At 39.1% G+C, this 17,643-nt stretch overlaps 2 protein-coding genes across 4 annotated transcripts in view; both read right to left on the bottom strand.

The window, feature by feature from the left end:
- Positions 1 to 5,021: 5,021 nt before the first annotated feature.
- On the bottom strand, positions 5,022 to 13,562 carry LOC102214147 (sodium/glucose cotransporter 1-like). The gene is made up of 15 exons (XM_005735309.1): positions 13,446 to 13,562; positions 12,512 to 12,583; positions 12,139 to 12,243; positions 11,910 to 11,969; positions 11,662 to 11,766; positions 11,467 to 11,572; positions 10,938 to 11,018; positions 10,652 to 10,860; positions 8,317 to 8,452; positions 8,076 to 8,183; positions 7,836 to 7,986; positions 7,584 to 7,752; positions 6,660 to 6,875; positions 5,327 to 5,432; positions 5,022 to 5,230 (listed from the first exon to the last, which is right to left on the bottom strand). Exons 2-15 carry the CDS (start codon positions 12,578 to 12,580, stop codon positions 5,022 to 5,024), a joined length of 1,830 nt encoding a protein of 609 aa, XP_005735366.1. The 5' UTR covers positions 12,581 to 12,583; positions 13,446 to 13,562.
- Positions 13,563 to 15,978: 2,416 nt separating this feature from the next.
- LOC102213479 (sodium/glucose cotransporter 1-like) overlaps positions 15,979 to 17,643 on the bottom strand; it is a 17,222-nt gene continuing 15,557 nt past the window's right edge. The window contains exons 13-15 of one of the 3 annotated variants that reach the window (XM_005735308.2): positions 17,282 to 17,387; positions 17,106 to 17,111; positions 15,979 to 16,187 (exon numbers count right to left, since the gene is read on the bottom strand). In XM_005735308.2, the coding sequence (XP_005735365.1) occupies positions 15,979 to 16,187; positions 17,106 to 17,111; positions 17,282 to 17,387 (321 nt within the window). Of the gene's footprint in view, positions 16,219 to 17,105; positions 17,112 to 17,281; positions 17,388 to 17,643 lie in introns of all 3 variants that reach the window. The other 2 variants (XM_005735307.2, XM_005735306.2) reach the window with 2 other exon arrangements.

The raw sequence follows: 17,643 nt of genomic DNA, 5'->3' as shown, positions 1-17,643 counted from the left end.
CACACACACACACACACACACAGGCCTCTCTTTTCCTCTTGTTCACTCTCTCGCTGCAGCACACACTGCAGTGCCTCTGCAGCCAGCATCACGTTTTCTGGTTGTCAGAGAGAAAAAAAAATCAGCCAATGAGGAGCAGAACCACACTCCCACCCCCACTCTCATACCCCCATCTAAGCACACAAACACATATTTACACACAGGCGCACACGCGGCCTTTTCAGATATGAAAGCACCAGAAGCTATGAATCATACTTTACATGCACAGACTGAAATGAATGGTTCAGTGCACCAGCTGGGCACAGGAAGCTGGTATAAACAGATCTGTAATCTACAGAGTACAGCTGATACACGAGATGAGAAAACAAAAGACAAACTGACCCACTGATGTACTGCATACCTGACTAGAAACTCTGGAAAAACAAATCAGTCACTGCACGTCAGTTTACAGGCTCTATAAACACAAACTGGAGCAGGGTGATGTTATTTGTATTAATTCTTCTTTAAGACTTTTAATTAGATTTTTCAAAGCTAAATCTGAGACTGCAGACTTTTCTGTAAATTCACTCAAAAACTTAAATGCACTATCCTAAGCCCTGGACCCACATAAGCAGGGATGTTGCATAATAAGTTTCTATCTGCTCAAGCTTTCATGCTGACCAATAGATAATCCTCAGATCAAAGTAGGAAAAGACAGCATGTGAATTTTCTATTAAAGCAATAGGGGTTTGCTTACATAATGTGGGAATCAAATGCATAATATATTTGACAACTCTGCATACCAATTAGCTCCATCTTAGCATATTTTTTAGCATTTGCCTCAGGTAACGATTCATGTTTGAAATCATGCAGAATGTCCAACGTTCATGGCGCCTGCTATAGATACAGGACTACACCATTCACAAAGACAGTCACATTTAATAGCTGGATTTTAAAAGTCTAAAAACTGCAGTACAACTGCAGAATAAAATAACTCTTCAACTGCTGACTACAGTAAATCAATGCTGCTGCATAAATCTGACCCAAATGTGAATCGAAACAGTTCAGTGACTAACTCGAAGATATTTTCAGCAGAATTTTTCATGTAGCATTGTCTCCCTGAAGGCAGCATGCTGTAGGGAAAAAAAGGAGGCCCACTCCCCGTACCTTACCTTACCTTAGAGGCCATGAATCACCTGGCTTTATACGGAGCTGGAGGGAGTGCATGTGAAATCTGTGGCTTTCTGCTGAGGGCTAGACAGGATGTCTGGAGAGCGCTCAAGGCTAAAGTTAAACTATCTGCTGATTAATATCTGAAGCTGAAGGTAAGCTGGCTGCTTGATGAAATGTCTGATTTCCCATTACACACGTGTCAAAAAATATTGCGCAATACACGCTGTTCCCAGCACCAATGAGAGGTAATTTATTTTAATAGCTACTAAGTAATTATATCTTATCAATTAATTAGCACCTCGGTTATTTTTATTTACTGGTGCATGCCCATGCTACAGTAATGTTTGGTTTGTTTATGAGCTGAAATGATGATTGTTATAAAGGCATAGGTGCACAAATACAAAAAAGTAGGTCATTTGAGACCATGGCTAGGTGGTTGCTATGCAACATGATGAGGTTAAGTAACACAGGGCCTGTAATTCGGCTTTTCTGGTTATAGATGAAGTGTTGCTGTCTTGAAATTAAAGTGACAGGATGCTTTCATAAGGTGTCGGAGGTGCAAAAAGGAGAAAACAGGTAATTTTTGCTGTTGCCAGGTGGCTGCCAAGTACCTGCTGGTGTTATGTATAATCAGAGGTGGCCCATAAAAAACAAAGCGTTTTTTTAAGAGTATCATACTAATATCAGGTTTAAAACAATATTAATTGGAAGGAATATAAACTTTATTTCATCCCAGAGAAAGCAGAGAAAAGCAAAGGGCGTAAAAGAAATCTAGCTGTATTTGCTGTTACCTGCATTGTAAAAGAGTGACTTAGCCTTAGCACCCACAGAGAAAAATGAGTAAAATCAATTATTAAAGTTAAAGTGGGATTTGGCAGGTAGGGGGCAACATGGGGAACAGAATTATTTAGAAATAAGTCACAATACTTTGCATTGTGGGTGCAAGTACAGTTTCTGTACTGAGTCGTGCCTATATAAAGCTTGTATGAAGTTGATATTCAGTGGATGAATTTAATCAGTATCATCACCTTAGTAAAATTATGTCTGCTAAACTTAACGTAGCCTCACACAGACCATGAACACCACAGCTCATCTATATCTGTTCAATATAGCAGCTATAAACAGCAGTGCACACCATCCAGTGTAGCCAGGAATAAACTGCCTGGTATTTTTAAGTAACCCTTTAATAACACAAAGTCAGTATAACTTTTATATGTTTCACACTATGAAAAAAACACAACTTTAGGAACATATAATGCATAGGTCCATCATCTGTCCATCATGTGTATTTGTATTGATGTTAAAATTCTCCTCCCTCTTTAATTTCGTTGTGTCAGATGAAACTAATTTGTTTGTGACAAGAAGTAATAACTCCTTTTGAAGAAAGGAGAAAGAAAAACCTTTGAAGCATTTTTAAAATGACTTGATTGTTGGTTCTGTACATGCAGGTTTTGACCATTGAAATTCACAGTTAAATTTAATAATACTTGTTTTTCAAATGCATAAGAAGAGGTGGGCATGAAATGATGTCGTTCCTGGTACAACAGCTCTGATTTGTTTGGGAACACAGAACTGAAATAATTTTATATAAGCATGAAAGATGAAAATTGTTTCTCCTGATGATTTTGTAGTTTTGTTTAGAAAGTAGGATATCATCCAGCACACACATCAAACTCAGAAAGCACTTCCACTGGTGTCAGTTTACAGTCAAATGAGTGCTGGGTGTGAATACAGCCAGTGCCACACCAATTACACAATTAAACTTGGACGTGTAATATCACATGTCATGTTAAACCCCAACCCCAATCTTCTGCCACTAGATGGCGCCTGTGTCTAAGCCACCTTTGTCTTCTCCTGCGTTCTTCCTCCTGTGTCAAACGCTGATTGGGATCTTTACAGAACAACAAATATGTGCCGTTTTCACTCAGTATCATTTGAGTGTTGGTCACAGATATAGCTTCCTGTTATAAATCTGTAAAGATTCCATAACCAGACGTAATCATTTAGTAGCTTTGTGAAGCTTATTGGGAGACATTTTGTCGTCCTCAGTATCAGTTAGGAACTGATTTATAGAGAGTCATAACCAGTGCCTTTTATTGCATAAAGGTGGCATGGTGAGGGACCTTTAGGCTCACGTCTCATCAAACTCACTGCATTCTTAATCACACAACTTGTGTAAGTTTTGTGCTGCACATTCAGTCCTCAAGGGCTCACAGTGCTATTAAGCATTTGTTATCACAAGCCCTTTCCCCCTTATTTTAAATGGACATTAGGCTGAACACACTGAAGATAATTTATTTCATTTTCATTTCTTCTTTTCCTTAAACAGAGGCACAGTGTCATACAATGCTGCATATCACAATACACTCAATCTTTTGTTTGCAGCTTCGAAATAATGTCAAACACTTCCAGTTCCTCGTCACAGACAGGCTGATCTACAGACAGTGTTTGCACACTAGCAATAAAATGAAAAAAAAAAGAAGGGAAAAAACCTCTTCTGCCCAGGGGGAGTGAGATAAGTATATATTTTGTCTCAGGTTGTTGGTTTGTTTTAGGTTTTTTTAGGCTTAGTTACCGTTTGGATCTGCCAGAGATTAGTTGCGGGGAGCTATAAAGTAATATACACCTGGTGAAGAGTAAGCTGGAGGTAAAAGATATAAAAGTTAAGGGAACAGAGCCTGAAGGTCCAAGCAATCATAAATGATTCAACTGTTCATATGCTGGTGATCTGCAATCAGTGCACATTAACCACAGAGTTACTGATAAGATAGAGTTAATGGGAATGACTCACAGGCCTCCTAGTAAATTCAAAAATAGTACTACATGTTTGTTTGAAATTTAACATTTGTTTACCGAGCAATACGAATGAAATTCATCCTCAGTTAGAGAAGAAAAATTTAGCCAAATGACAATCAATCAGAAAACAAATATTTTACATTTAGTTTAACAGAAACAAGAATAAACCATTAGAGGGCAGTAGAGTTAGTCAGCCATGACTATTGAGTGATTCTCAGCACTTCATCCCTGAGATGCTTTTATTCATTAACACTTAAAACAACACAGAGTAAGGTGTGTGGATTTAAGAAGTGACAGCACTAATGGACTTTGAGCACACATAATCAGGAAACAGAGCTTAAGTGGAATGAGGTAGCACACACTGTAATTCGAGGAATTTTAAAGTGTCTCCCATGCTGTGCTTTGTTGGTTTTATATAACAGATCACTTGCTGGTGTATTGCATATTATTTTGTCTCCCTTCTTCACTGACAAAAGACAGAATCCTGAATTTTAAAACAGACATGCTCTATTCCCCTTCTCCCCACTCATGTGTAAACTCGAAAGTACAAAAGACACTCATGACGTTTTTACAATTCCTTTAGTTGGGGATTGGCTTTGAACAGATTAATCATTAATTAAATAGATTACAAGCGTGTGCTGCAGCTCATTTTATCGTGTTGTGGTTAATATGTGTTGCAAATAAAACCACACATTTACATAACGCTTACTGCGTGAGAGTGGTCTCTACAGGTGGATGCACACCTGCAGCTCCTGTCGTGAGCTGTTTGAATGTTTCTGTTAAGACGACGAAGAAAACTCATAGGGACAATGGGTAGCATGCAAATATGAATATACACAACTTTAACATGTTTTACAGTAAGTGCAATATGTGTTCATATATTACAGTGCGATCTACTAGGACAAGTTCATGAAAAGCACAGTGCTTTACAAAAATATATTTTACATCAAAGGCTAAACATTGTAATATAGTTGCAAGTGCATGATTGTGTTTTAGAGTGTTGAGGGCTACTGAGTGGTGTGTTATATTTGTATAAATTAGAGAGTCAGAGAGCACTTGAAATCAGCTGACTCTTAGCCAAAATAGCCATGACAGAACACGCACACACACAGAAGGATGATGGCGTTGGCATTGACCACGTTCCTCCACAGAGGCACCTCTGAGGTGTCTGTCAGCTTCCTTTGCAGCTCTTCCTCTTCTTCTTTAGTCAGCTTGGGGGCTTTCTTGGTTTCCAGGCCACAGAAGCACATCACCGCCTTCTTACAGAAGCCAGGCTCATCATCTGCAAAAGAAGAAACAAGAAAAATGAACGTTTGCATGTATCTGTGCATGAATGCATATTTACTCTGTATGTATGCTGGGTACGTGAGCTCCTTACCGTCTGAGTCCTCACTGCTGGAATCTTGGTTATCAGCCCAATCATCCATCTCAAGGTCAACCCTCTCCTCCGTGCGGTTTCTCAGGCTCCAGCACAGTCGGTACAGCTAGTCAAATGACAAAGCATGTGGTGAGAAATAGATTATTTGTCATTTTATTTTGGGGTGCTTCTTAATAGCTTACTAAATGTTGGTTCATGCAAAGACTTGACTAGATGGCTATGTGGTTGTAGAGACTGGTGATGACTCACTTTGTTATTACGAAATTACTATTCAGACTGCAGTAAGTTTTTGCGCTGTAGAAACATCAAAGATGCTGCATAGATCACATGTTTAGTTTGTTTGCATTGAAGTAATAATATAGTCACTAAATATTAATATAATAAGATACAAAATGGGAATTTGCACATATCTTTTTACCATCAGCCAAACATACAATTTTTGCGTAATGCCTAAGTGATGTCAACAACAATACTTTTGTCCTCTGCAGTTAGGCGTGGCAGCTTGAGGAGATGTGAAGGCCACCAGTAAAGACTTAAGCAGTTTTTCATGTGTAGATGCTGCCGTTTAAATAGCTAGCTGCCTGTGGTTATTAGCTGCACTCCTCTTTTTACTCCTCAGTTGTTGTTATGTTGCTGTTGTATGGCATTAACCTTTGTCTGCTCTTTCTTGTAGTTTGTATTTTATCCTGGTTGTACATTCTTCTTTTATGCCTTTCTGTCCTCTTATCCCTGAGCTGCTGACTGCCACTTCCTGATCTTGGTTCTGCTGGGAGTTCTTCCTCCACATCATTGCCAAGTCCTCACTCATCTGATCATTGGGGTTCTCAATTTAATATTGTGTCTTCTTCTTTCAGCTGCTCCCTTTAAGGGGTTAATGCAAAGTTCTGTAATCGTTTTGAGTGAGTAAACGCACTGACACGAAAGATTTACAGAACACAAATGTTCTGTAAAACATTTCTTGTGACATGTGAGTGCCTAGAATTAGACAATTAGCCTTCTTGCTCTTATACAAGCTTCTTGGTGTTTGTTACAGCACATTAAGAATAGTTACTGTTTTTACTGGTGTTTTTAGTAGCGATGAGGTGTGTATGTGTAAGAATATGAGGGTTTAATTTTTATTCTCACAGATTTATTCTCACTATAATAATAGTGAACTCGAAGCAAACCAAAATGTGTCACTGCAAACCAAGTGACTGCTTATTGGCTGATCTATGGCTGCCTAAAGTGCTGTGGGCAGGTGAGCTTTGGCGACAATCATCAAAAACTTGACAGTTATGTTGGAGTAAATGCTCTCCCCTAATTTACATAATAATAATAATAATTTATCACTTACATGTTTGTCATCGATGGGTTTGGTCACGAGAGACACTGTCAGAATGATGACGCAGGAGATGACAAACAGGAGGATCCCAAAGTAAAGGTAGTGAACGCCACATATGATAGTGGGACAGTTACTGGGGGAAGCACAGCTACCTGTCCCATAAACAAACTCAGCAATCATCCTAATCAAGCCAATAACCAGTCCAATTACCAGTCCAAAAAAGGCCCCCTGGAGAAAGAAAGAAACAGGACAAAGGTCAGTCTAAATCAAGTAAAGTGAGTGATATTACCACAATATTGTATTTAAGGGAATAATTTTTGATGGATCCTTCTTGCTGTACATTTGATCACGTCAACACCACTCTTTGCTGCACAAAAATTAGGAAGCTATCACCATGACATGCTCCCACTAGCATTTGCAACACTTTTGGACTAAAGTAGGACCAGGCAGAAAATTACTGACCTAAAACTGATTCTCCCCAAAATGCTGGTATTCTTAAGGTCTCCACACACCAGAAGTGACAATTGGATGACCTCAGAACTCAGTAATTTAGTTGTGAATGAGCATCAAAGTTTGGCCTCACAAGCTTTCTGACTTTCAGGTTTTTAAGCAGGAAATTTCCGAAATGATACACAGGGATAACTGGCTTGTGTGTAGAGCGGCTCTGACAAAAAGCACTCTAAAGGCTTTCCTTTATTTCCAGTCCATATACTAAGCTAACATAAGCTAACCAGCTCTTGGCTCCAGCTTATTTCCTGTACAGACATGAGACTTGTACCAATCATCTCATTTAACCCACAGCAAGAATGGAAACAAATGTCATTTTTCAATAAATCTCAGAGGTATGGGAAAAATAATGTCAGTGCACAAAACCACACTGAAAATCTGATTTAGAAAAGAAAAAAAAAGAACATTGAATCAAAGGAGGCAACTCACAGTCTCATTGACACGTTTGCAGAAGATGGCAAGCAAGAAGACAGCTGCGACAGGTGGAGTTAGGAAGCTGGTGATGGACTGGATGTAGTCGAAGAGCTGACCACTTTGGGCTGCCTGCACCACTGGAATCCACGCTATGCTCACACCAATCAGGACCAAGATAAAAACTCTAGACATTTGAAACAAATCCAGTCAGTATTCAACAATATAGACGATGATTGTATCAGACACAGTGACGAAAATGTGTTTTACCTGCCAGCAATCATGAGTTCCTTCTCACTAGCAGAGCGACGGATTTTAGTGTAGATGTCCATGGTGAAGAGAGTACTGGCACTGTTGAAGATAGAGGTAAGGGAGCTCATCAAAGAGGCCAGCATCACAGACAGCATAAGACCTCGCAAGCCTGAAATAGAGTAACAGATCAAGAAAAGGAAAGATAAGCAAAGAAGCCTGTAGTTATTATTAACAGCTCATAAGACAAAGGTCACCAACCATCAGGCATGAGTTCGACGACCAGTTTCGGATAAGCGATATTGCTGCAGCCCACCTTGGTCCCACAGTATTTTTCACATTCGGTTGGATCCACACATGCTACCACATCTAGATTAAAGGCAAGAAAATCCACAGTGCGTGAGGTCAGCACTGAATAATTTTGTGCATGAACTACAAATATAATGTTAACCAATAAGCTTGCTACATAAGTTGCATGTCACACACATGTAACCACACTCACCTGTGTACAGGATCCTGCTAATCATCCCGGGGAAAACCATGAGGAACATGGGCAGCAGCTTCAGGTAACCACATAGGATACAACCTGCTTTAACGTGAGAGAGACTCTTGGCAGAGAGGCAGCGCTGCACAATCACCTACAATTAGGAAACAATGGGAGTACAATTCAGTGGTCATAAGCAACTAAATACATTTACTCAGGTATCACAATTTTACCCACATTTACTGTACTTTTAAACTTGGTGGTAGTTGTTATTTCTAGTTCATTGAGATTCGATGCAAAATATTATACTTGTAGAATAGTAATGTCTTTTACATTCAAACTAAGATTTCACAAATCATATGATATGTTTCCAAATTATAAAGTATAGTTTATACATGTAGAGGAACATCTATGAACGTTCAAGAGCAAAAGCTTCAACAAGACTCGTTTTTAGAAAATAATATGTAGAATATGTGGTCATGGAAAATACTTTGGGTACTAGAAGCTTCTATCTGCTTTCTAGACTTGTCCAGTCACATTGGAGCAGGCTTTGTGCGCATGGTGTTAAATAAAAGCTTATAAATTCGAAATCATCAACTATCATGAAAACATGGGCTTTTATGGGCTTGTTTAATATATCTGTATCCACACAGGATACACCTTTCAGAGACACGAAACATGAATCTATTTCTCTAGCATTTGTTATGTATTGCTATTTACTTGTTTAATTTGTATTGCCAGCAGGGATGTCACAGAGTGCACTGTGATGTTCTTTACTTTTTGAAATTTAATTCATCAGCCTTATAAATGCTGAAGCTGTTGGAGCGCTGACCTTAAAGATGCTAAAAGTTTAATTTAAGATCCAACCACTTTGGGTCACCAGTGTATTGTTCTTTTTCTCTTGAAGTCATTGGCTCTCTATTGATGCATGTTGCTTCCTGTTTGGAAGCAGTTTGCTTGCATATATTCCAGGGTCCTGTTGTCTGGCTAACACTCTTGTGTATAAAACAACAGTAGTATAATCACTAAATCCAGACATAAATTAAGAACCTTTTTCTCAAAACACAATACAGTATTGATTCAAAAAGTCCAAAACACCAGGAAACAGATCCAGAGATCCCAACAGACAGTTAACTTGGGTCCGCTGCAGGTATTGCAGTGTAGTGGTTCTTGCATTTGTGCAACATCTCCAAAATCAGAAAGATACGGTCTCAGAGTGATGTTAGTGATGCTTATTACTTCTAGGTGGCATTATTATCAGCTTGTCCTAAAAGCCCCCTGATAAGCCTTCAGCTGACCTGCTTGCATTGCCAATGGTTAGTTTACTCATTGTTGCTTGAGAATACTGAATTTCATTGACTTGTTACAGTCTCTGGTTGCCACGTTGCCAGTCTCTTCTGTGTGTAGACCTGTTCATAGCCCTGCATTAATTGACCGCAAAGCCTATACAAGTGGCTGACACTACATTTTTACATTTGCACTTATGAGATGATGTGAAAAAAACAAACAAACAACTACATTTGGAACGATCATGGCTTTTACTTAACCTTGAAACACGAATTGTCAGAGCTATGAAAATTAAAAACACAACATATGTTGTTCGTGTTAGGATTGTGAGCAAACTAGATACAATTGCAGTCTCTTTGGTTTAGCAGATGTATTATCCTTTTGCTAATTGATATACCCTGTTTACATGGCATATTACTACCATGCAGACCTATCATAGTTGTTTTTGTCAAGCTTAAATCAACAGCCTGGCCAATTGATTCTGAGCATAAGGGGGACTTGGCTGAATGATAGACTGGGTGGGTAAGTGGTTGTCATGGATTTCAAACCACTTTCAGTCTTTGTGGTTGAACTCAAAATGTTTGCTGAGTAAACCAAAGAAGCAAATCATCTTCTTCTGTAACGGAAATAGATATACCATAGTGTTTTGTTCGCGTGTGCTCTATGTCACATGAATTGGTGTCAGGCTCTCGCTGAGATCCAGCGTCTAAACTAAAAGCATGGTTATCCTCTCACTGCAGACTGTTTTTTGAATATTGTTTTTTTTTTAATCTGTATGAACGGGCATGAACGTGCATGTGAGTAAATCAGTTGGCTGAGTCAGTGTTTATGACCACCCATTTGTTGTGAATGATTGCTAAAAGCTATTGACGTGCCCAGCTCGATCCAAGACTCCATCTGCATTTTCAACACCTTGAACATAAATTTCTTCCAAATTATCTCTCCGTATAGAAATTGAGTCTAGTGAACACACCGAGGCAATCAGTTGAACGTGTCTCAGTTTTTCACTACAGACTGGTTGCTGAAAACTGCAGTTGAGCTGCCCAGTGCTCATTTCTTTGCTCACCTGATCAGTACACCAGTACCAGGTAGCTTGAATGGTGAGTCCAAACACGAGACCAGGCCATGGGAGGTCTCCTGTAACTGCATTTCTGAAGATATGGAAGGAGTCTGCCCGGGGCTCATAGCAGTTTGCACTGATGTTACCCGTGATTGAGGGGATAGCTTGCATGTAGAGTTTCTCAAAGTTTACATAGCCTCCCACCTCATGGAAAGCTGAGGAAAATCATATGGAAATTAGACTTTTTAAACCTTTCAAACAGATATGTGATATATGATAAGTGTCATATTACCAAAGCCCATGAGAATGAATGATCCAATAACCATGATGATGGTCTGTAAAGTGTCCGTGTAGATCACTGCTGCCAGTCCACCTGAGATAAAATAGGATTATCAATGTTATGTCAATGTTATCAATCTGTAAACATTTTCACCTAAAATCTTGACATCTTATCACAACTAACAGACTACACTTGTTTGAAAGAACAAAAATCAACTCATCATGTCATTATGTAACTACTCATTCTGTAAGACTTGTAATTGTGGATGTGTTGTTATAAAACAGCAACAGAAGGCCAATTCAGGCTTATCATAGTCCATGGGCAATTAACCACAGCAACTCAGCAAAGATAAACCAGCAATGAGGAACGAAAGAGATTGTGTGTATGTGGTGTGTGTCTACATCACCACATATGGGCTTGGGAAGACTTTACCCCGGTCATAATATCATTTTTGTAGATAACACTTCTTGGGTAGTTTCTGAGGAAAATGTCAATCAATAAGTTCCGTATAAAAGGAAGTGTATTTCTTCCGTGTACAAACCTGTGACAGTGTACAGTGCCGTAATCGCTAGAAGTGCAATAACAGCGAGGTAGATGTTCAACCCAAGTGCCTGCTGGATGAAAATTGCACCCGAGAACATGTCTGCCTATATGGGGAAGGGTAAAAAATGCAGGATTTTATTCAAGATCATTCACAAATGGAACAGTGTGTTCTGCATCTCTTGGAGGGACTCACTGAGATTTTGGTGAAGACATACAAGAAGAGGGAGAGAACAGAGAGATAAATGCGAATGCGCTGTCCTCCAAACCTCTTCTTCAAGTACTCAGGCATGGTGACGATCTAAATACATCGACAGCAGATGAGATTTTACTCATTACTCACACTGTAGATAAACACGGTGGTTATGAATGCACATTTGGATAGGAGAATTAATACATATAAGGAGCTTTCAGGCCAGTGTGTAGCAGTAGTATTCTGTTTACCCCAGCTTTAATGTAGATGGGCACAAAGAGCCATCCCAGAATGACAACCACAACAAGAGCCTGAAAAACACGAAGATAGAAGAAATAATCAGATATCCTGTTTCATTTCATCCTCTTCAGGCCGGAGCTCTCGTAACAATCTATCAGTTGACATGACAATAACTGATAGAGTATCAGGGACAAGAACTACATGAGAAGTGGTATAACTGACTCAAGAACAGTTACTCACATTCCATTCAAATCCACCAATGGCTATTCCTGCAGCTGCGCCAGTACCAGCGATTCCTACAAAGTGGCCACTGCCAATATTGCTGGCAAACAGCGATGCTCCGATCTGTGGAGAGCACAGTTAAATCTGTCAGTAGCTCCTTTTAAAATTCAATCAGAATCCATTAGGGGGTTTTTTGAAAGGTCATATACTCAGCATACTAAATAAGTACTAAATGGTTTTACACACTTGATTGCTCTAATAAAAATATGACAATTCATAAAATTCTTCTATTATGATACCCTTACATTCCATCTATTTGAACAAAGCAATAAGAACTAATTACTTCGCATGGATTATAAAGTAAAGGAGTCTTCCAAGGAAAGATACTCACCGGCCACCAAACCATACTCCTCCCTGCAAGGAAGAAGCCACCTACAGTGGATCGGTTGGTGCGGATCATAGCCTGTAATAGAACAATTTTTGAAAATGATTAAATCTGTGCAAAATAGCAACACACTACTCTGATAATCTGTTCATAAGCATCACATACAATATATGGACAAAAGTATCTGGCCACACCGCTTAAGGTTTCAGTTCCATTGCCACAGGTGTATGAAATCAAGCACCTAGCCACTGTGCTTTAAAAATATTAGTGGAAGAATGAGTCATTTAAAAATAATAGAACTCCAGTCTAATAGAATACCACTGTTGCAACTAGTCCCTTAAGTGTCTTCCCTCCTAGATATTACATTTACCAACAACTCAGCAACAAAATAGCCGACGATGTAAAGTTACAGAGTTTGGGTTACAGTTTGAGTCCTGATGAATAACCCTCCTGTGGCACTAACATCAGAGTAAATTGGGCGCTTCATAGGATGTATTTCCATGGCCTGCCAGCTCCTGTAGGTGTGATGGCTACGTGGCTCAGTAATTTTGTTCGTATGGTATAATTCTTATATTTAAAATTGTGGGTGATTTCACACAACTTAAAGATATCACAGTAAAAGATAGATAAACATTATGAAATGCGAAATATGTGTCTGCGATCTGCTGTGGAAAGCTATTGTGTACCAGGTTGCTGAGAAAAATGACTGTGTCAATTGTGCAAAATGATTATTAGTAAAGAATGACACCTTTGTTATTTAGTAAGTTGCCTCTCAAATTAACATAAAAAGAAATGCTATTTTTTTCTTTGGCAATGTAATTCATTATTACTATTAACAGAAAATTTAATAACTCAAAACAACTTAAAGCTATAAAAATGTCAGGGAGCTGCAGAGACAGGGGATTTAAAGAATGATCAGGTGAAGGATTGTAAAACTTACCAATACTCCGACCCCCAGGACAACAAGAAAGTAGACCACAATAACGGAGATATCTGCCGCATTTCTAAGGGCCACCGTGTTGATTGTGTTGTTTTCTGCATTTCTGTTTATGTAGGAAAATCCATGATACGAATAATCTTGTGACATTTTGGCTGTGATGGACAACGGCAGTGTTGCTCGAGCTGCCCGTGTTTGTCTGAAGCATTTACACAAAGCGATTACCTTTATAACCTTTGGTGTGTGTGTGTGTGTGTGTGTGTTGGAGAGATAGTGTGTCAAAGAAGGAGGCATAGATGTAAAGGAGGGTAATAAAGAGTGGATTTAATCATTGATCATGATTTAATCATCTAAATCGTTAAAACACATACTAGTTGAAAGTGGATGCATGTACAGATTGGCATGTAAATCTGACGGTTTCACAAATGTTGGTTTAAAAATGAATGTGTTAAAATATGTAACTGTTTAGCAAATAATATTGTTACTTATAAACCTACAAGGAAATACCTCAAGTGAAGATACTTGAGATACAAAAACCTAACAGGTAGTATTTGTATCGCAGTGGGTTATAGCTCAAATTTAATAAAGTATAATCCAGTTTAGGTTGCTGCAAGTGTGTACATGACAGCTCTGTTAAACTATAACCATTTGCTGTGTCACTGATAAACTGACTGTGACAGCTTTGTTGATAAGTAAAACAAGAATAGCCGTCAAACACTGCCACTGATAACTTGTCTCACTCATGTCAAGGAAACAAGGAATTGTTTTTTTCTCACTTACTGCAAGTCTATGACAACTAATACTCACAGGAAATAATATTGATAAAAGATGTTTTATTCCCCCTTTCTAGGTTATTTATTAGTCTCACTGCTGTTTGAGGAGGTCTGTAACAGACTGAAAAATACACGAGAACCAATGTCAGAATAAAAAATGTTACCTGTGATATTCAGCCAAACCAAACAGCACCAAAACAACAAAGGAAACACATCAGAGGGCGATATGTATGATTTTTATGTATGTATGTTAAAGTCAATGGACAGATACAGTTGATGTTGTGAACCTTTGCATGTTAATATCATTTGGATAAGACAGTCTTTGTTGTTCCAGCAGTTGGGAAATTCACAATATTACAGTATCAGAGTGGACAGAGCGGGAATAAATAGATGCAGCACAAGCAAACAATATTATGAGGTGACTAAAGACGCAAGTACTATCAGCTGCCACTAGGTGTCCCTACAGTAACAGCTTTATGAGCCAGATGTCACTGAGCTCTGACAGGTGAAGAACAGGTTGTGTTAAAGTTTCTTTCCTTATGCTTTGCTTCCAGTTACTTTGCTTGACACCTGATAAACAAACCACATGATAGTGTTCAAGGCTCTGTTCTCACGTATAATGCTCAAAGCTTGCAGTAATTATTTGGTTGTGAAGACACAGGTGTGGTGTAGGTGTGGTTCCCAAAAAGCAACGCCCTGCATTCCATGATCGTATGATTCACCACACTCAGCGACCTTTTTTATGGCATCAGCATAATAAAATTATTATTGTAGTTACTATCTGGTCAGTTAAGGTTTTATTGCTTTTATATTGTCTTTTTTATATTGCCTGAAGGCCACAGAAGATATAAGAAAAAGATATGGCATTAGAGTGTTACTCTATGAGCGAGTTCTACAACGGAAAAGATGGAGGTAGAAGAAACGTTATGATACGTTATTCTAGGATAAACTTTTGGAGTGTTTTTGTCTGATGTGAATAGTGATTTTATGTACGTGGTGATCGTGGCTCATAAGTTGGGAGTTCGTCTTGTAATCGGAAAGTTGCTGGTTCGAACCCCGGCTCCGACAGTCTCAGTCGTTTTCTCCTTGGTCAAGACACTTCACCCGTTGCCTACTGGTGGTGGTCAGAGGGCCCGGTGGCGGCAGTGTCCGGCAGCCTCGCCTCTGTCAGTGCGTCCCAGGGTGGCTGTGGCTACAATGTAGCTTGCCATCACCAGTGTGTGAATGTGTGGATGACTTGATGTATAAAGGGCTTTGGGGTCCTTCGGGACTAGTAAGGTGCTATACAAAATACAGGCCATTGCAAGGTTTTTATGTCCTGGTGACCACTGCAATGAAAGTTAAATGTAATAATGGTTCAGAATACACAAACAAGAGCCCAAAGATGATCACAGATCACAGTGCTGGATTGTTATTTACAAGTGAAGGCTAACCTGCAGCTTCATTCACAAAATATTTCAAATTTACCATTAAGATAAAGAAGAAAATTCATACTTCTCCCAAATGATCTTCAGACATTTTAGAATGACAAATAGCATACAAATGTGTAAATATTTATGCACTTCAACATTTTTTAAGTCTAATATGTATTAATATATTACAGTCTACTGGTTCACTTAAACTTTTAAATACCAGGAAGCAATAAAGAAAAGCACAGTGCTCTAAACATAAGGTTTAAACAGGGTTTTAGGGCTGAGGCCTACTGAGCAGTCTGTTAAATTTGTATAAATTAGACTCTGTGAGCAGTTGAAATCAGCTGACTTTTAGCCAAAATAGGCATGACAGAACACAGCCACACACAGAAGGATGACGGCGTTGACATTGACTACGTTCCTCCACAGAGGCACCTCTGAGGTGTCTGTCAGCTTCCTTTGCAGCTCTTCCTCCTCTTCTTTAGTCAGCTTTGGGGCTTTTTTTGTTTCCAGGCCGCAGAAGCACATCACCGCTTTCTTCAAGAAGCCAGGCTCATCATCTGCAAAAGAAGAAACAAGACAAACGAAAGTCTGCATGTATTTGTTTATATGTATGCATAACATGTGTTAAATATGGTAAATGGTAAATGGCCTGTATTTATATAGTGCTTTACTAGTCCCTAAGGACCCCAAAGCGCTTTACATATCCAGTCATCCACCCATTCACACATTCAAATACTTGTCAGTTTCACCCAAAACACCCCTTTTTTCAATTAAATATTTCATTTTGCATCTCAATCTCCTTCCTGTGTGATCTGAGTCTGTGTGCGTTCGTGTGTGTGCGCTGCGTGTGTGCGGTGACGTAGGCGCGTGCATTTGTGCCCCGGTCTCAGCTCCTTTCAGCATGGCCGGAGGTAAGTCACTGCCACGTTGCTCTCAGCTAATTAAAGTTTGCTCAGACCCCAAGCTGCAATTTGAATACAGCCGAACCGCCGCGTTTTTGTTTGTCATTAAGAGACTCATTCGGGATAAGTTAGTCTGATCGCTAGCGGCTTGTGGGCGTATTCGCTGCAGTTTTTTTTTTAACAGTGTGCACTCTTTTTCAGTGTTTTTAATGGTACAGTGTTGTATTGCCTGTTGGATGGCGGTTGTTAATATGATTGTACTGAAGTATAATGTTTGAACTATAAGCACTAGAATATTGGGTCCTGGTTATTAAATTGTATTTGTCTGACTGTTTATTTGTTTTTGAATTATTTTGTTTATTGTTCTTATAAGTTCTTTTGATGATTTTTCAGTAACATATTATTTATTTTGTCCTTTTTGTTTTTGAGAGCTTAAGTTAATGTTTTAAAACAATTCGTTGTATTTGATTTATTATATTATTGTAGCATTAATAAAGCTGCAGGCACAGCTCCTTTCAGCCTGGCCGGAGGAGAGGTGTACTGGCAGGTGCGTGACACACACAGATCAGACACATATTTCTGTGTTACAGATGTGCAGTAAAGAGCCAAAGACCCAGTGCTGTCTTGAGCCTCTTACTTTCACGCCAGAACACAATGCAACAACAACAGGCATAACACATGAACGGGTTATATATGGATGCATATTTACTGTGCTATATTTTACTCTGCTGCGTATGTCAGCTCATTACCGTCTGAGTCCACACTGTTGGAATCTTGGTTATCAGTCCAATCATCCATCTCAAGATCGACCCTCTCCTCTGTACAGTTCCTCAGGCTCCAGCACAGTCGATACAACTAGTCAAACGGCACAAAATGTGGTAAAAAATATTATCAGAAAATTTATCATTTTATTTTACTTCTTAATAACTGATTAAACACAGTTTAACAAGGAGACTCAGCAGATATGAAGGTTAAAGCAAGTTAAATCTCCATACTAGATCAGTCTGGTGGAAGCTGGAGGATGAGGATAGAGGGAAGGTGTGTTAGGAGGCAGCAAGATAGAAGAAAAAAGCAGGAGTGTAGAGGCAACATTAAATGTAGGCTGGTTACA

This window comes from Pundamilia nyererei, unplaced genomic scaffold (assembly GCF_000239375.1).
Source record: "Pundamilia nyererei isolate P.nyererei 1_Seehausen unplaced genomic scaffold, PunNye1.0 scaffold00063, whole genome shotgun sequence".
In the NCBI taxonomy this organism is placed as follows: Eukaryota; Metazoa; Chordata; class Actinopteri; order Cichliformes; family Cichlidae; genus Pundamilia; species Pundamilia nyererei.
The sequence above is the reverse complement of the archived record's forward strand: the minus strand, read 5'-3'. Positions and strand labels throughout refer to the sequence as shown.